At 42.7% G+C, this 20,732-nt stretch overlaps 1 protein-coding gene across 4 annotated transcripts in view; it reads right to left on the bottom strand.

Annotated features, from left to right (window-relative positions):
- FAM13C (family with sequence similarity 13 member C) overlaps positions 1–20,732 on the bottom strand; it is a 451,356-nt gene that overhangs the window by 45,427 nt on the left and 385,197 nt on the right. For all 4 annotated transcript variants that reach the window (XM_077258855.1, XM_077258856.1, XM_077258857.1 and 1 more), the window contains one exon: positions 11,722–11,779. In XM_077258855.1, the coding sequence (XP_077114970.1) occupies positions 11,722–11,779 (58 nt within the window). The remainder of the gene's footprint in view (positions 1–11,721; positions 11,780–20,732) is intronic.

Below are 20,732 nucleotides of genomic sequence, written 5' to 3'. Positions count from 1 at the left end.
GAAACATTGGGGCGAGTGCAATCCGATTTTTTATTGAATTGCACTCGTCCGATTGCATCACAAGTGGGAGCGAGCCCTAAGATGGGTCATCAATATCCAAGTCTTAGACAACCCTTTGCTTTTCTTTGCGGTCCCTCACACATAATTTTAGGGGCATCTATAAAAATCAAATCTTTAAAGAGGTTTGACACCTTGTTTTTATTTTCATTGGGGACATAATTTTGTGGTACTTACATATAAGTGTAACAGGCAGTGATGAGCGAATATACTCATTACTCGAGATTTCTCGAGCATGCTCGGGGGTCCTCCGAGTAGTTTTTAGTGCTCGGAGATTTAGTTTTTTTCGCCGCAGCTGGATGATTTACAGCTACTAGCCAGCTTGATTACATGTGGAGATTCCCTAGCAACCAGGCAACCCCCACATGTAGTTATGCTGGCTAACAGATGTAAATCATTCAGCTGCAGCAATAAAAACTAAATCTCCGAGCACTAAAAAATACTCGGAGGACCGCCGCGCGTGCTCGGGAAATCTCGAGTAACGAGCATATTCGCTCATCACTAGTAACAGGTTCTCCTCCTGCAGCTGTTAGCACCTCCGTCCTCACAGACAACACAGCGTCCCAGCTCGCAGAATGACTTCTGCCGGGGTCCTTTTCATGGGAGGAGGCTGATGGACAGGTCTGGTAACATTCGCCTCCACCAGTGTGGCGGACTAACAAGTGCAGCTGGAAACACTGGAATACTTGGATATTAGCACGTGCCACAAAATCATGTCCCCGACACATTTGATAAGGTAAAGATTAAGCATCAAATGCCTTTAAGATATTGCTATACCTATAAGCATCATAGAGCAGATTTCCAACAAATTCCTGCTACTCCTATGTCAGCCTCCTCTACTACAGTCTATACAGGGGCCCAGAAAAAGACCCCTGTGCAAGAACGGTATATGGGCCTTTTGCAACCCAATAGCTCATAACAATGCAGCCATTTACGGGTCTGTGACAGAAGTGATTTGCTGCTTTGGAGGTGTGAGTGGCCCCCTTACCTTTCGGGCCCCAGGTTGTATTAAGGGTATGTCCGCCCTCAAGTTCAGAGACAGAATATAGACTAAGTAACAGGCAGTACACAGATGTAAAGAACGTACACATTTAACATATACATTCTGTACCAGACGTTGATTGAACTGATATATCGATTAGTGGTATAGTTTAAGACAAGTCAAGTAAACTTAGGTTATTCCCCCCCCAAAAAAAAATAGTTGACCTCTATCAAGTTGGAACCCCAAGAACGGGGCTCTGTATCGCTGTCTTGAATGCAGCCGAAGTGTGTAAGATCAACCTCTGCTCCATTCACTGTCTGCTGGAAATGGCCAAGTGCAGGACTCAGCTTTTATCCGGCAGTCCCATAGACAATGAATGGAGAGGAGATCGGGCACACTTCCCTCTGCCTTCACTCCATTCAGGACGGGCGTGCAAAGCTCATTCTTCAGGTTCCAGAGCTCCGATCATGGGATCGCTGGGTGAGCAATCGCCGGGAGCAAGTTATCCTGATAGAGGATTTCTTCTTTTTTGAGGGAACAACCCTTTAAGTGTGGACATATATTGTCTGTGCATCCTTCTGACAGTGATATATTTAGAGTACCAGTGTGGGCTTTACATTCATACATTTGCAGTATTTTTTTGGATTAATGGATACTATGAATATCGGACAGGTATCACCTTTTATTATATATAAATATATTTACCGTAGTTAGGAGCCATGAACAGATACACCAGATTTGATTCAGGACATACACCAGTCCTCTTATCCTGAGTGGGAATGCCCAGCCCCATAGGGCTCCCTCTCACCCGTGTACCCCACTGACTGGTGGATCATTCGGGGGTCACTGAGTCACCAAGAAATACAAGGATATCTGACACTTATAGCAATCGTAAATGCAGTTCACTCATTATATGGAGTAATTCTACATGGTAAATGGCCTCTGTTTAGGATTATCTGACGGACAATGCCATGACTAGGAAAATTTCCACCTAAATTAATATTTTAAGCCTGAAAAATGACTGCAAGGTGCCGATCACTAGAGTCTTTCTTCTGTCTGAACTTGCTGTCCACTGCCTGATGTATTGTATAACCTGTGACCGCCCGTAGAGACCCCGGGATGGATTACAGGGAGCGGTGGGGGGTCATCATCTGTCTGCTCTTGCTCTCCTGTCTGACAAACTGCATGCAGGTATAACAGTGAGGGGCTTTCAGTTCATGGCAGGCAATCTACTCGACAATGGCAATGCATGCCTGATAAAGAGGAAAAGGAAGTTCCGGCATCTATAGAGATGGCAAAATGTTAATAAAGAGGAACGGCTCATTAAAAAAGAGTGAATGGCTAGGAGCAGTGCATGAATTTTGGGACCAATATGGGTCATATTAGACTGGTATATGTCAACCAAAAGCAGTTTTAGCTTGATTGGAGGGATATTATGGGCAGTAATTCTGTTTTATTTTCGGTGACTGACATATGCTTTAACTTTATGATGAACATTCATTGTAAGCTGCATATATTGTAGACTATTCACAGCCATAATGAAACCCCATTAAAGTGAAGAATAAATCTGCTGACATTAACCAGCTGACAATGACCGAGGGCAGGAACTTCCTCATGTGTCACGATCACCCTGAGCCCCCCAGGATGCCGTAAACCACACGGAATAGAATTCCTGCCCTTCGGCCGCTGCCGCCGAAATCTCCGCATGAGAAGCTCCTATTTCTGGCGGTGACGCACCGGCCTATTGTCTGAGCAAGGACGCAGGAGAGAAGCTGCACACAAAATAACCTCTCTCTCTGGCAATAACAGATTTGCATTTCTACTGCATAAAATAGGAAAAGCAATTCTTAGAAGTCAAGTGAAATAAATCATAGATAATCAATGAGGTTTCCACTGATGTAATTATTTATTGTTCCATGAAGGACATCTCCAAACCATTTATGATGACAAAGGTGAACAGAACCTTAAGGGTTAGTCCACATTGACATATTTTTCATTTTTATAAATGGGGCAAGCTGCATCCTGTAGTGCATTAGTAATATGTCCCAGTATTGGGAAGTATGGCTGTTTTATTCCGCGAGTACTAATAGCGATGTCATCGCTTCCCGTCAGGCGGAGACAGTCGGAGTGACAGCACTGCAGCGTAGAGCAGATTCCTCGGGTATAGATGTCGTCTTTGTTTCTTTACATAGCATCATTTCCCATAGCTGACTTTTAAAAAATAACCTTGAAAAATCATTTAAAAATAAACTTTTTCTGCATTTTTAAACATGTAAAAAATAAGCGGGACTATGCATATCGCATACTTGCCGTCACATAACCACTCGGTCTCGCTGCCGGCCCCGCTGCCCGCAAAGTCTGCAGTGACATAGAATGACTCCAGACGTTTGTGGAAGGCCTGGACAACCCTTTTATGCTGTCCACATTTCACTGATCGATACCATTTTATTGAATTGATAAATCACACCAGATTCTCTCTTTTAAAATACTGGACCAACCAACTTTACTTTTCAACATAAAAACTATCTGTACTGTGTTTATAACTGCTTCATAGTCACTCCTCGTAATTCAGATTGTCATCTATCAATTCCCTTTTAGCACCTCTCGGACCCATTCCTTCATCTTTCCTTATTAGTTCTGATCTCCTTATTTCTATGTATATCACCCCTCTAGCTGGTGGTATAATTTCTCCTGTATATGAGAGGAGTGATATAGAGGGTAAGTCCATACAATGATAAGCTGCAGGTAGACTAAAACTTCCCTGTATAACAATGTACACTAAAAGCTAACACATAGAATAGACAATCCCCAGTGTATCCTATGAGATGCTGCTTCTGACTGTCCTCTCTGCCTTCTGCTTGCAAGCTAAGAGGGAATAACTTATCATCAGCAGGAGGCAGGTTAGGCAGGCTGCAGCTGCATCAAATGCCAGTTACTGAGACTCTGCAGTGTGAAATTACATCACATATGATATAATGATACTCTGCAGTGTGAAGCTACACCACATAGGATACATTGAGACTATTTTGTATAAGTTAATTACAGTTGTTTTATGTCACTGCTGCCATTAGATATGACAGAGCAGAGAAGTATAGCGTGGACTCTGCCCCCTCTGCAAAGTGAGAGGAATTGTCGTAAATGTAGTCTGTAGTAGAGGAACCATATCAGATTGGAAAAAGGAACCTAAATGACAGATAACTCAAAAGTGGAACATCAACAAAAACAAACTGTACAATATCTATAATTATACAAATTGTCAAAGATATTTCCAGACTCAATGAAGTTTCATAAGTATGACCTCAATATTAACCTATGCTGCTCTATACAAGCTAACAACTACACAACCAATAGGATATAAATATATAACATATATCACCCCATGTAACTAATACCAACTCCTTAAAAAAAAAGGGATGAAACAACAGAAATACAAAACCAATATGGTAAAAATATATAAATTTTATTATGATAATATTAAAATACACATTTAAAAAAGGGGAAAAAAGACCAACAGAACAATACAAAAAAACCCTAGTGCAATAATTGGAGTGGGTTTATAGACAAAATAATAAACATAATAGTGCAAGGAATATACCCCATGTCACATAGCCAACATCTATTTCGCAAGCCTGCATACAGAAAATCAAAGAGGCAAAGGGGAATGGGATAGAGCAAATATCCTATAATATTAAACAGTCCATACCCAATAGTATCCAGCTAGCTCCAACGCACGTTTCGCCTGGATGTGGCTTTTTCAAGGAGTTTTTTTTTTTTTTTTTGAAGAGGTGGTATTCTATACAAGCTAAGCCAAATTTGTTGGAGTGCTGCCTTATGGGCTTACTATCGCTTAGGGACTTTTGCATTGGTAAATAATTGCTGTTGCCTGTCAGACCACAGTGGTCAGAGGAAATCAGCATGAAACAAGCCGAGTGCCGATATGTATGTACTTCCAGAAGTTATTAGGTTTGCACTCTCTAGACATAATACTTTGATAAAAGGGCTGTGATCACCAGCGCAGGAGGTCACAGCAGGAGTCAGTGTAATGCTGTTTTCCACAGATCAGCAGAAAACCTCACTGTAATGCATTATGCAGAAGCACTGACATATACAGAGCAACCGCAGCAGTAAATTGTTCTTTATCACACCTTCTTACTATCTTGCCATTTACACTGACAAAAACAGGAGATTTTGAATCAGTGGACTATCCCTGCAGACATTGCATAGTGGATTCTGTATCTCTAGCCTGACCCTTTGCATCTTTTGAGTGGTCCAACACACTTTCTTTATAGGGGCTGTCCACTACTCGGACAACCCCTTCTGAATCCTTATCTTTCACCCCAATAAAACAACACCTATGCTCACCTCTGGTGCAGGTGTAATGGGGTGACAGAGGCAGTTATATGCCTTCCCTCTCTTTGAACCATGAACCATGCAGTCTTATAGAGTTTATGAATGTTAATATACTCGTTTATTGCTATTTCAATGTGTGTGTACTTTACATGTGATGTGCATAGGGTTAGGGAAAGGTATAGAGAATAGAATAGTGGGGGCACATTAGAGATAGGGGAATGGGAGTGTGAGAAAAGACTTGGGCTTTCACACTAGGGTCGCGCACTGCACGTCGCTATGCGACGTTGCAGCGCACCGACGCTAGCTGTGGAAGCGCCGCACAACGGGGGCAGAGGATGCATTTTTTCCACGCATCCGCTGCCCCATTGTGAGGTGCGGGGAGGTGGAGTTCCGGCCGCGCATGCGCGGTCGGAATTGCTGCACACAACGCACAAAAAAAGTTACACGTAACGTTTTTTTGTGCCGATGGTCCGACGCAACACGATGCAACTGTCGCACGACGGTTGCGACGTGTTGCATTGTGTCGCACTGCGTCGCTAATGCTAGTCTATGGAGAAAAAACGCATCCTGCAAGCACTTTTGCAGGATGCGTTTTTTTCTGCAAAACGACGCATAGCGACGTGCAGTGCACGACGCTAGTGTGAAAGTAGCCTTAGTTAGCATAAGGGGTTTTCCAGGTTGGGAGCAGTTACAGATGGGTGTAGGGCAGAACAGTGGGATATAGTTATGAGACTTCCTTGTTAGAAAGCAGAGCCTGGGCAGCCATGCCCCAGGCAAGGTGAAGTGAAAGAAGGTAGACAGATAGCCATGTGGGTGAAGTTGCTGAGGCAAGAAGGCACCCCATGCTGAGTGGCGTGCAGGCGGTCACCATCTTAAAGGGAACCATTCCAAAGAGGATCTGGGGCCTATGGCAGGGATTAGGCGGAGCTGAGATGGGGAGCCTTTTACCTTTCCTTCTTGAAACCGGACAAGGGGAATGCGAGGAAGCTGGAGTACCTAGAGGCAGGAACGTCATGGAAGGGACTGAGATTGCTAGGGAAGGCAGAGATTGCCAGGACGGGACAGGGATTGTCCAGAGAGGCAGCGATTGCCAGGAAGACAGGGAAAGCCCCAGGAATGTCACTGTGTACGTACTGTGCCGCATCTGTAATGAAAGCCCTGTTATCAATTAAAGTTGAACTGTTAAGAAAGGACATTGCATATCAGGAGTTGTTTGTGAAACCCGGGGATCTGGAGCCAGAATGACAGAAGCTGAGGGGACTCCAGCAATTAATGTGAGTGTTCTGCTGCGCACGTTACACATACAGCAAAAGGGACAGCATGTTTCATTTGTGGGGCGCCAGGGTGTGGGAACACTACAGCTCGTTGCCACGACTACCGCCATGGTCGCCTAACACAGGCACCATTCCAGCGGTGTTGGCACTGGCTCTCCCAGGGCTCTCGTGATGTCATGCTATCCCTGTGGCCAATCAGCACTGGCTTCATTCTTCTCTCCTTCAGATGTAATTGACTTCCGGAGGAAGAGAGAGACCAGCAGCAGCTTTGACTTCCTCTGGATGTCTTGATTTATCCAAAGGCGGAGAGAATAAGACGCAAGGAGGTCCAGGCTGTAGAGACAGGTAATTAATTGGCTGCAGCAGTTAGCTGACTAGAAGAGCATTGGAACCGATCATCTGACCATTTGTCAGACCATATGAGACCACAGAACAAGTCACCATTTACTCCTATCCAGGTGAAGACCACCAGAGCAGCCTGCGCTGGAGGAATTATACGCAGTGAGAATACGGTTTTTATTTTACATTTTCCTTCCATTTCTTTTTTTTTTAGTTGATCAATCCCTTACAATGTTTGCCCTGTACTGTGAGAATAGCTGATTACAAACCTGCTGGCTGCCTATATTTCTAAGATCTCTCCAATAAAAAAAATTCACATGGAGCCTTATTTCTTAAAAGAAAATAATGGGGATTGCTGAACTTAATTCCACTGCAAAAAACAATACTGAGACTTGCCCCTGAGGCTACATTCACATATCTGTACGAGTGTTTCCATCCGAGAGAAACGGTCCCATTTTTTCGATGGTGCCCTCTTAGTTGTTTCCACCTTTTCTCACCGAGGCAGGCAGACTGGCTGCACTTTTTTATCCAATGACTCTTAAAAGTGTCAGTTAAAAAGAATGAAACTTGGGTGGAAAAACAGATGTACAAAATGTGTGTTCTGTGCTCCACCATTATAAATGGATGCCCATAGACTTTAATGACTGAGGCTGATCCACAAAACGGATGAGAATAGCACTTGCTCTGAATCTCATTTTTCCAACTGATGCCTGTATGGATTACCATATATACTCGAGTATAAGCCGGGATGTTCAGCCCACTTTTTTGGGCTGAAAGTGACCCTCTCGGCTTATACTCGAGTCAGTGTCGGCGTGGGTCGGCGGGTGAGGGGGAGTGGCGGCTGTGATATACTCACCTGTTCCTGGCGCGGTCCCTGCATGTCCGATGGTCTCCTGGCAGCTCTTCCTGTGTTCAGCGGTCACGTGGTACCGCTCATTAAAGTAATGAATATGCACGCATATTCATTACTGTAATGAGCGGTACGTGACCGCTGAACACAGGAAGATGCCGCCGGCTCCCGGAGACCATCTGACAGTGAGACGCTGCCAGGGACCGCGCCGGGAGCAGGTGAGTATATCGGGGGAGGTGAGCATTGCGCAATAGTCACCTTCCTCGTTCCACCGCTGCGCGCTGCTCTGTCTTCCGTCCTCTGGCAGTGACTGTTCATGTCAGAGGGCGCGATGACGCAATTAGTGTGCGCCGCCCTCTGCCTGAACAGTCAGTGCTGAGGATGGAAGACAGAGCAGCGCGCAACGATGGAACGTGGAAGGTGACTATCGCAAGTGCCGGGGGCCTGAGCGAAGAGAGGTGAGTATGTGATTTTTTTTATTTTAATCGCAGCAACAGCAAATGGGGCAAATGTGTGGAGCATCTTATGGGGTCACAATGTATGGAGCCACAATGTATGGGGCCACAATGTATGGAGCCACAATGTATGGGGCCACAATGTATGGTGCCACAATGTATGGAGCCACAATGTATGGAGCCACAATGTATGGAGCCACAATGTATGTGGCCACAATGTATGGGGCCACAATGTATGGGGCCACAATGTATGGGGCCACAATGTATGGGGCCACAATGTATGGGGCCACAATGAATGGAGCCACAATGTATGGAGCCACAATGTATGGAGCCACAATGTATGGAGCATCTCATGGGGCCATAATGTGTGGAGCATCTTATGGGGAATAATGTTTTGAGCATCTTATGGGGTTATAATGTATGGAGCATCCTATGGGGCCATAATGTATGGAGCATCTCATGGGGCCATAATGTGTGGAGCATCTTATGGGGCCATAATGTATGGAGCATCTTATTGGGCCATAAAGTGTGGAGCATCTTATTGGGCCATCAACCTTTATGCAGCATTGTATGGGGCAAATGTTTCTATGGAGCATCTTATGGGGCCATTATTAACCTTTGTGCAGCATTATATGGGGCATATTTTAATATGAAGCATTTTATGGGACGTATTTTGTATGGAGCATCTTATGGGTCCCATCATGAACTGTATGGAGCATTATATGGGGCTCCTGATTCAATATGGATATTCAAAAACACTTAACCTACTGATGTCTCAATTAATTTTACTTTTATTGGTATCTATTTTTATTTTTGACATTCACCGGTAGCTGCTGCATTTTCCACCCTAGACTTATACTCGAGTCAATAAGTTTTCCCAGTTTGTTGTGGCAAAATTAGGGGGGTCGGCTTATACTCGGGTCGGCTTATACTCGAGTGTATACGGTAATTAAACTTTATGGGTCAACGTGTCCAAAAAAAATCCTGTACAGCCCGTGAACGCGTCACACGGATGTGTGGATGTAGCCTTACCTACAGGCTGCTCTTAGGCACACATTAAATCTACAATATCCACCAAATCAGCTCACAGGACTTATAATTCAATGTTAACCTTACTATACAAATAGCTGTAAGATAAATGAAATATTAATGTCTTTTGTGCCTAACAGAAAATTCACCCCTGGGAAGGACACAAAATGAAAAACAATGCTTCTAGTGGATAATATCTCTGTACATGCGGCAATTGATAGAGTACATCACACTTTTTAAAGAGAAAAACTCTGCATGCTTTTTTATTACATAGGAGGCATATGGTGGTATGGTGAAGCCTTATACACCCTTATGGTAGCCCTACTATGAGAGCACATGGGAATTACATGCTTTTATGTAGGCAGGTCATCATCTCCGTCACCAGAACTGCCAATATGATGAGTTTCATGGACTGTGCCAATGAAGATCTCCACATGTGAAATAGGAAATTCTATCACAGGTACTGATGATGACTGCATGGCTCCTTTCACAAAATTATACTGTAGATGATGACAGTTCAGCCTCCATGATTGTATTATAATTTATTAGCCTACTTCAGAGAATATAGAGGGGAGGATAATCACAGTGTTACCACAGCAAACATATACTGGCTATAGTAGCTGGCATGATATGCACGGGATTAGCAAAACACACAGTAATGAAATATAGGGTGAAAGCTCGGAATCAAGATGGAGGTTAAAAAAAAATAGGTCAAACTGCATTAAAATAAGTACACAATGTATAAAAGAATTGCAAAGTGTGAGAGACAGTCAAGATGACGGCGAAAAGATATCTTGGACTCCGTGAGTGGACTAAAATCTTCAACTTTATCTCAGGAACATAAAAATAGACAGGACAGCTCAGTTGACAAAACCAGCGCAAATCGACCAGAAGTTCTTAAAAAATATATCACTGGACTTCTTTAATAATAAACATTTATCAAATAATTATATGATTGCTGCATAGATAAAAAATTATCAAGAATTATGGGAAATTATCCTGATAAACTATTGGTCGGACAGGAGCCAAAATGATCAGGGTCGGCTCCAGGTTTTTGTTGGCCCTGGGTGAAAGAGTCTCAGTGGGCCCCTTTAACACATACCACAATTAATGATGCACAGATAAGAAATATAGGTATAGAACAATGCCAAAGATTTCTTACATTACTTGAGTGATATCTACTGTAAATTCTACAATAGCTCAGAAACCGGCGAATCCTCACAGAGCAGAGCACATAGAGTGACTACAAACTTATCATTTTAGATGGGGCACTATAGTCCTCCATACAAATATTATGGGCACCACATAGTCCTCCATAAAGTATTATGGGCACCACAAAGTCCTCCATAGAGTATTATGGGCACCACATAGTCCTCCATACAGTATTATGGGCACCACATAGTCCTCCATACAGTATTATGGACACCACATAGTCCTCCATACAGAATTATGGGCACCACATAGTCTTCTATACAGAATTATGAGCACCACATAGTCCTATATACAGAATTATGGGCACCACATAGTCCTCTATACAGAATTATGAGCACCACATAGTCCTCCATACAGTATAATGCCCACAGATATTGCTCCGTACAGTACAATGCCCATATATATTGCTCCATACAGTATATAATGACCCCATATATTGCTCATTGCAGTATAATGGGTCTCATACATTGCTACATACAGTATATTGGCCCCATATAATGCTCCATACAGTATAATGGGCACATATAATGCTTCATACACTATAACTAGACACATATAATGCTCCATATGGTATAATGGGGCCCCATATAATACTCCATAAATAAAAAAAAATAAAAAAATTAAATACCCACCTCTCCCCAGGTCCTGTCTCTTCAGCGTCTTTTGACTCTTTGCACTGCTCGGAGAGGGCACGCTGTACTGACATCATTGCGCCCTCTGCCCTGAGACATCACAGAGTCAGAAGATGACGATGCTGAAGACACTGGAGCTGTGGGGAATGAGGAGAGGTGAGTATTTGAGAGCACTGGCACCAGGCTCCCCCAACTCATGGGCTCCATAGCGTGCCGGTGTCCCCGACGCCAAGTGGGCCCTCCCATTCATCCCAGTCCTGGCACATGCCCGGGTGTGCCCAGTGGTGGCGCGGCCCTGATAAATGATCATGTAGCAACCTTCTCAATCATTAGCAATCCATGAAAAGCACTTCTAGGTCATTCTGTGATAAATAATATACAATGAGTTACTAGGAATGGCTGACGTTCTATAAAAGAAATCTAAAGGGAAAATGTCTGACTCTATGCCAAAGTTTCATCTCATTTTATCTCATCAATCACACACACAATCAATGGATCTAGGGTGTTACAAGTTACAATACACGGTTAGGTCTGTTCTTACCTCACTCACATGCTGCAGCTGCTCAGCAAAGTCCTGAATCCGCATTATGGGACTGCTTCTGAAAAACAAGTAGAAATCATCAATACATATAATATGCTAAATATTACAACAAAAGTGATGGAGTTTGGTTCTAATACAAGAACTACTACATATGAGAACCACCTAATGATACTTCTGCATCTAAAGGAGACAACCAAGAGCAGATCCATTCCTGCAAACTTAACACAAAGTGAATTTTACATGAATTATAATGCATATTCTGCTCCAAAATCAGCATTATAGCCATTGATTTACATGCATTTAAACCCTGAAACTTGGGGGGAAAAAAGTGATATGTCGCTTACTTACGTGGATTCTGGGTGGATTGTAGAAGGAAATCACATTGGGTAGCCGGAAGTGTATTAGCCCCACTGAATTCTTGGGTCATTTTGCCCTTGTGGCATGAGGAACATAACCGATGCAGCCAGTGTGCAGTGCATGGGAAAGTGGACTGTAATGAGAGGAGCTGTGACGGGCGCGGAGCAGCCAGGTGACACAACACAGGAGTCAAGCACAGATCTCCACAGATACCGCACTTATTTGCTTGCACTGGGTCACATGCTGTTTTGTGTCAACACCTTTGTAGATGGTGCTGATTGTGTGCTACTGTAATAACCAGTGAAGAGCTCCTCACACAGACACAGATCTACAAAGATTAGATATAATCACTGGGACAAGGGGCTCTGGGCATGTCTCAGGTCATTAGCTGAAAAAGTTTCTTTTCCTCTAAAATAATAAACCCACCAAGGTAAGGAGGCCCATTTTGAACCCCAAAGTAGGTGTAATTATACATCATGATGGACTTCAAAGGGCCCATATATTATTCTTGCACAGGGCCCCTTTTCTGTGTATGTCCACCAGTGACCCCAGTTACTTACGAGAACCTCAGCAGCCTCTTTAACAGCTTTTTTTGGTTTTGCGTTTTCCTTTTGCTCCCCTCCTTCCCAGAGCCATAACTTTTTTATTTTTCCCTCAATATGGCCATGTGAGGGCTTATTTTTTGCGGGACGAGTTGTACTTTAGAATGACACCACTGGTTTTACCATTTTGTGTACTAGAAAAGGGGAATACATTTCCACGTGCGGTGAAATTGCAAAAAAAGTGCAATCTCACACGTTTTTTGTTTGGCTTTTTTTGCTACGTTCACTAAATGCAAAACTAACCTGCCATTATGATTCTCTAGGTCATTACGAGTTCATAGACACCTAACACGACTAGGTTATTTTTTTTATCTAAGTGGTGAAAAAAAATTCCAAACTTTGCTAAAAAAACCCAAATTGTGCCATTTACCGATACTCGTAGCGTCTCCATTTTTCGTGATCTGGGATCGGGTGAGGGCTTATTTTTTGCGTGCCGAGCTGGCGTTTTTAATGATATCATTTTGGTGTAGATGTGTTCTTTTGATCGCCCGTTATTGTATTTTAATGCAATGACGCGGCGACCAAAAAAAACAAACGGAATTCTGGCGTTTTGACTTTTTTTTATCACTACGCCGCTTAGTGATCAGGTTAAACATTTTTTTATTGATAGATCGGGCGATTCTGAACATGGCGATACCAAATATGGGGACGGTGGGTATCACAGGGCTCCAGGAACTTTCAGGTAATTACCATGATCGTTTGATCAGATTCAGTCATCTTCTGTTATGTTTCCTCTGGATGTGGTATACAGCCCCTCTGGAGCCACCTGCTCTGGTATATACCTCTTTATTCTAGATCTTATACTATTATTACTCCAGGGTATATACAAAGTATTGAGCAGTTCAGTCAACCTTTAATTGCTATACATCTGTTGGTGTCTGGTGCTTATTGTGGTACCACTTATTTTTTGGCTTACCTCTGTCACATCCTTGTATTTTATATTATTGTTCAAATAAAGCTTTGATATATTCCTTTATCTACTGATTCATGGTGGTGCTTGTTTTCTATATGAGTTTGATACCAAATATGTGTAGGTTTGATTTTTTTATTGTTTTATTTTGAATGGGGCGAAAGGGGGGTGATTTGAACTTTTATATATATATATTTTTTTTTTTTTCATATTTTTAAAAACATTTTTTTTTTTATTTCTGCCATGCTTCAATAGTCTCCATAGGAGGCTAGAAGATGCCACAACTTGATTGGCTCTGCTAGATAGAGGTGATGCTCAGATCGCCTCTATGTAGCAGAATTACAGACTTGCTATGAGCGCCGACCACAGGGTGGCGCTCACAGCAATCCAGCATCAACAACCATAGAGCCTCTGGTAGTCACGAAACACCGATGACTCCCGATCATGTGACGGGGGTCACCGATGTGAGCATTTCCAGCCGGATGGCTGGAAGTGCTTGTTAAATGCCGCTGTCAGAATTTGACAGTGGCATTTAACTAGTTAATAGGTGTGGGCGGATCGCGATTCTGCCTGCGCCTATGGCGGGCACATGTCAGCTGTTCAAAACAGCTTTGATGCGGGCTCATCGCCGGAGCCCTGCATCAAAGCTACTGCCATCTGACGTACTATTCTGTCCGATGGCAGAAAGGGGTTAAGGTTTAGAAAAATTAATCTATTCTTGGTTTGAGGCCCCTGGAGCTCAAAAGAAAAGGGAAAGGTCCACCACTACCTGATAGTTCTCCATCTACAGTTTTAGAAGCTGTCTTAATAGCTTGATTACTCTGTAGCATCTCCTCCTACTTGATGGGATAGACCCGATCAGTGTAGGATGGAGCTACCAAGAGTCCACCAGTAACATTGCTCACTGTTCGGCTACATGTACCGTAAATATTAATTGTCCTCATTCACAAATTCTGGTAGTTTGTTATAGACTGTTTTATTAGTTTTCTCATAAAGAGCCCCTGCTTCCCTTCTCCAAGAACTGTTATTTAAATAGTATAATTCTTGTAACCTGTAGTCACCACTAGGGGCAGCATAACATCCCCATTAAAATGGAAGTGATCTATATAAATCTGTATGCAGTGAGCGCCTCCTAGAGGCAGGGAGGAAGAACTTTACCATTTACCTATCTGAATTTATCAGGCAGTCAGTCTTCACCTGATATTGCAATTTGTTTAATTAAATATTCTTACATAGACAAGGTATTTTTGCATCTCCAGTTAGATATTAGTTGCTTTCTTGTGCAGATTTAACCTTCTAAATACTCTGAAGATAATATTTACCAAGATCAGCAAAGTCTCCGTCTATATTACAGAGCAGATGAAGAGTGCAAATGTCAGGAATCTCTGTATTGTGGCATCACCTCCCTGATTATACACAGTACATATCCCCATTGCAATAAAAAGAGCTATGTCAGGATCAAGCGAAAACATAAGGACATTTACAATAAACAAGACGTCCTGTAGATCATTTACATGTGCCTGTGATTACATCCTTATAAGAAAGTTATCAATTCTGTCTGATTGATAGGCATGTAGACTTAGAGGTTGAAGGTTTTTGCCACCTAATCTGAGAGCAGCATAATGTAGAGACAGAGACCCTGATTCCAGTGATGTGTCGGCTGCTTGCTGTTGTTTTGATAAAATCACTGATTTATCAGAAGGAGATTCACTAGAGGACTAGTAAACCTGCTGCCATATAGTCCTCCTTATTCATGAGCTCTCTATAAACCTGCCCCCACCAGTGGTTGGCAGCTTTCTGCCTATACTCAGCGTACACAGAAAGCTGCCAATCAGTGGTGTGGGTGAGGTTCTACTGAGCTCCGCATTCAGAGAACAAGAAGATCTGAATCAGATAAAACAGGGATTTTATTAAAATTGCTGCAAGTGGCTCTGTAAGTGATACATAACTGGAATCAGGGTTTCTGCCCCTACATCATGCTGCTTTTATATGGAACATCAAAAATCTGGTGACAGATTTCCTTTAAGCTCCCATACACATTAGACGGCAACTAGCCAACTGACTGTCGAGGGAAATGTTGAGATGTCTGTCGGCGGCTTTCTCATAGAGAACACAACAGTCCTTCACAGCACGGGAGAGAAAGCAGTATATATCTAACAAGACAGGATGGTATGTAATAAAGACAGGGGGCATTATAAATAATCCAATATGTAAGGGACGGTGCTGTAAATAACACGAGAGGGCACTGTGTAATAAAGGATGGCAATATACATAATAAAGGAGACTATGTAAGATGCACACCCACATATATATATATATGTGTGTGTATATATATATATATATATAGCTTTGTCTCCATAAAAAGAGGGGGGCCCAGACACGTTTCCTGCACAGCGGCCCCAGGATGTCAGTGTCCGCCCCTGGGCGGCATCACAGTTGAAGTAGGTCGTTTGTGGCACAGGATCAGCTCGACCACCATTAAATGCGATGTCACAATACGGCACCGCGACTGCATTAGCACAGCTCCTGGCTGTAAAATGATTTAACCCCTTCAGATGGATTTACATCGTGGGACTGACGGAACGACAGAAGGTATGGAATATTGTTGTTTGTTTTTTTTTTACTTTATTTCAGGTGACAAGGGTCTTCAGGTGGATTACCAGTATAATAAAATATTAAAACACCCTGTGTCTTTATTTCATTAAAGTACTTTGTAATCATGTGTGTGTGTTTTATTAACCATTTCGTACTATTGGATTAATAATGGATAGGTGTCAGAATTGACGCCTCTCCATTATTAATCTGGCTTAATGTCACCTTACAATAGCAAGGTGACATTAACCCTTCATTACCCCATATCCCACCTCTACACGGGAGTGGGAAGAGAGTGGCCAAGTGCCAGAATAGGCGCATCTTCCAGATGTGCCTTTTATGGGGTGGCTGGGGGCAGATGTTTGTAGCCAGGGGGGCCAATAACCATGGATCCTCTCTAGGCTATTAATATCTGCCCTCAGTCACTGGCTTTACCACTCTGGCGGAGAAAATTGCGCGGGAGCCCACGCCAATTTTTTCCGCGATTTAACCCTTTATTTTACAAGCTACAGCGCCCAAATTTTGCACATACACACTACTAACATTAGTAGTGTGGAATATGCAAAAAAAAAAGGGATATGAGATGGTTTACTATATGTAAACCATGTCTCATATCTTGTCGGGTTGTGCAGGAGAAATGTAAAGCCGGCAATTGAATTACCGGCTTTTAGGATATCTAGCGCTGAATTAAATATAAATACAGTATATATTTATATATATATATATATATATATATATATATATATATATATATATATATATATATATGTGTCTCAATAACATATATATATACTGTATATATGTTTTAACGAACATTTCAGCACATAAATCCATTGGATGTCGGTTTTGGAAGCCTGCGAGAAAATATTGCAGTACGGATGCCATACGGATTACATACGGAGGATGCCATGCGCAAAATACGCTGACACACCCTGACTACGGATGACATACGGATCACTATTTTGGGAACATTTCTCCGTATTACAGCTGTAAAATACAGACTGTGTTTTCATACGCTGAGTGTGACGCCGGCCTGACACTGTGATTGGGCAACGTCCTTCCGTGCAGTGACACGCCCCCTTCTGGTAACACTTAGCGGTGTCTTCTACACAGACCTATATTAGGCCACGTTCACATGGTCAGTATTTTACATCAGTATTTGTAGACCAAGACGTGTTTCTATTATACTTTTCCTCCGAATCTCCCACTCCTGACATTGGCTTATAAATATTGATGTAAATTACTGACCAAATACTGAAGTGTGAACGTGGCCTTCGGAATAGCAGAGGAAAGGCAAATACAGAATCTTAAGGTACCTTCACACTCAGCAACTTTACAACGAGAACGACGACGATCCGTGACGTTGCAGCGTCCTGGATAGCGATCTCGTTGTGTTTGACACGCAGCGATCTGGATCCTGCTGTGATATCGCTGGTCGGAGCTAGAAGTCCAGAACTTTATTTGGTCGTCAGATCGACGTGTATCGTCGTGTTTGACAGCAAAAGCAACGATACCAGCGATGTTTTACATGGAGCTAACGACCTGTGAGAACGATAAGTACGTCACCGCTACGTCACTGGATCGCTCCTGCATCGTTCCGGAGCTGCTGTGTTTGACGTCTCTACAGCGACCTAAACAGCGACGCTGCAGCGATCGGATCGTTGTCTATATCGCTGCAGCGTCGCTGAGTGTGACGGTACCTTTAGAAAAGAAGCTACAGAATTGTTGCAGTTTGGTCAATACAAGTTTTTGATAAAACAAGTAAGGAGAGATAACAAATCTTAGGTCCAATCTGCTGTGAATAGCTCATATGTTGCCCGATTACCAGTTTATGGGGATTTCTAGACTAAAAACAGGTCAAGTCCTAAACACTTACATTTGTGTTCTGAAAATATTAGCAATGGTAATGAATGAAGGTCTTTTTACAAAGTAGATACAGATCCCATCAGATTTTTCTCTCCAGGACAGCAATCTGCAGAGGTTTTAATAGCAAATGCTTATTCAACGCTGCTGCAATTAAGAGAAACAATCTAGGAAAAAAAATAATCGCAAAGTAAAGAAAAATTGGAGGAGAATGGATGTAGAATTAGTGTTTACCTTGGCAGAACAGATGCACAATTGTAGTCATTGTTGCTGCAGAAGGTATAAGAGAAGGGTGCCGTGAAAAATGTCTTTGTAGGACTTGTTAATCTACATCACTTTAAAGCAGCAGTTATTTGTGTCTGAACAAAGAGTTCATATAATAGATTGTTACAGCTTATAATAGATTCAGAGCACAATGGTTGTAAACTCGACGAAAAGCCGATATGACACGTGTAACTTATGTTCTCAGACCCTCCTGTCGGGGGCGTAATTCTAGTGGGTGCAGGGGTTGCAGTCACACCCAGGGAGGCCCAATAGGGTCCATATGAGAAAACCAACACTAATAAAGATCCATATCAGTCAGGAGCCCAGGTGGAGATTTTGCATAGAGGCCCACAAGCATCAAACTACGACACTGCCTCCTGTTATGCATTAGAGAGGTCAAGTTCTTACACTCCATTTAAAATGTGAAAAATGTTTGATATTTTACAATAAGCTGGAAATTAAGAAACCAAATTGCAGAATAACTTCCAGCACATATTTTCACTCTGATGCCTTATTGTGCCATAAAATATTATACCGAGTCTCGCCACTTTAAGAGTTCAGGCATATGGTCCTAACATGGGTCCATAAGGAATCCTTGCATTAAAGGGACGTAGTTAGCACAGAAGGACTGTTCAAATTAAGTACTTAGTGCATTATGGCGGGGCCAATCATGTAAATACTACTTCCCATTTGCTTGTTTTCCCTAAATCTCCACCCCACTCTTCTTCGATTGACAGCTCTGGCTTCATAGAGTCAGAGAAGAGAGGAGATAAGAGGGAAATCAAGCAGGTGGGAACGTGTAGTTAAATGATTGGCACCGTCATGAATACTTTCACAAATGTTGTTCTTCGACAGGCTTCATAAAGGAGATAACATAGTGGACACTATGACCGAAACCTGACATTTTCCGTGTGGCGCTACCACATAGAATATTAGTAAGGCAGGATGGAGATGCTAAATGCAACCAATTCTCACTTTAATTCTCTGTTAATAAATAGAGGATTCTTTCCTACTGACATAATGGGCTTTTCTCAAGTTTGAAAGTGATCTCTTCTCCATGGGGTAGGTGACATCTCCCAATCGATCCCAAGAACTGGGACTCTGAAGTGCCCGCTGTGAATGAAGCAGAGGTCAATCATGAGCACTGTCCCTCCCTTCATTGTTGTTATGGGAGTGCCGAAAACCAAGAGCAGCGTTCAGCTATCTCCAATGGTTCCAATAAGAATGAACATAGAAACAGTGTGCATGATTGACCACCGCTCCATTCACACGGGGCTCTTCAGAGTCTAAGTTTCCGGGATCCCATGGGGTCCCAGCGGTCGGACTACTTTGCAATTGTGAAGTTTCCCCTATCCTATGGGTGTGGGATAACTTTTGAAGTATAGAATACCTCTTTAAACTGGCCATACACATTAGATAGCTGTGGGCTGAAAGATCATTTGGCTGAGCGCTATCTCTCCCAACCCCCCATAAACAGAAACGCTTGGCTTGACCAAACGCTCCATTTTCCTCTATAAAAGAGCCACTACCAGAATCCTCTAGTAGCACTGCATTACAAAATTCATAGGTTTCAGAGATGACACACATAAACATGACTTTACAGAGAAGGATGGAAAGAGTACAAAGGTAAAACAACCTGAAAATTTAGGGAAAATACAAGTAGTAAAAGGATGGAGCTCGGAGTCTTCTCATCACCAGGTGTGAAACCTGACCCACTGCTGACAGATCACGGTAATCCCTTTGCCATTCAAATCTTACAACAGAATCATTGTCAGAATAATTTGGATTTATGCAAAGATTGTAGAGAAACTATTAAAGCAATAGAACTCTACAGCTACACGAGACCAATTATACAATGTATTCCTCCTCTGTACTATGACTGAAGGAAAGACGATCAGTGTGGGATAAATCTTTGGAGCCAGTTCTGGTTGTAACAGTTGATAGTTAATCAGCTTATCTGTATAACTTAAGGTACCTTCACACGAAACGACTTTACAACGAGAACGACAACGATCCGTGACGTTGCAGCGTCCTGGATAGCGATATCGTTGTGTTTGACCCGCAGCAGCGATCTGGATCCTGCTGTGATATCGCTGGTCGTTGATTAAAGTTCAGAACTTTCTTTGGTCGTCAGATCGGCGTGTATCGTCGTGTTTGACAGCAAAAGCAACGATGCCAGCAATGTTAAACATGGAGCTAACGACCTGTGAGAACGATAAGTGCGTCACCGCTACGTCACAGGATCGCTCCTGCGTCGTTCTGGAGCTGCTGTGTTTGACATCTCTCCAGCGATGTAAACAGCGACGCTGCAGCGATCAGATCGTTGTCGTTCTCGTTGTAAAGTCGTTTCGTGTGAAGGTACCTTTACACGGGGCAGGTAAAAAAAACCCAATCCTTAAAGGGGACACTCAGCACAAAATGAC

Source organism: Ranitomeya variabilis, chromosome 4 (assembly GCF_051348905.1).
Source record: "Ranitomeya variabilis isolate aRanVar5 chromosome 4, aRanVar5.hap1, whole genome shotgun sequence".
NCBI lineage: Eukaryota > Metazoa > Chordata > Amphibia > Anura > Dendrobatidae > Ranitomeya > Ranitomeya variabilis.
This window is presented reverse-complemented; position numbering and strand designations above follow the sequence as displayed.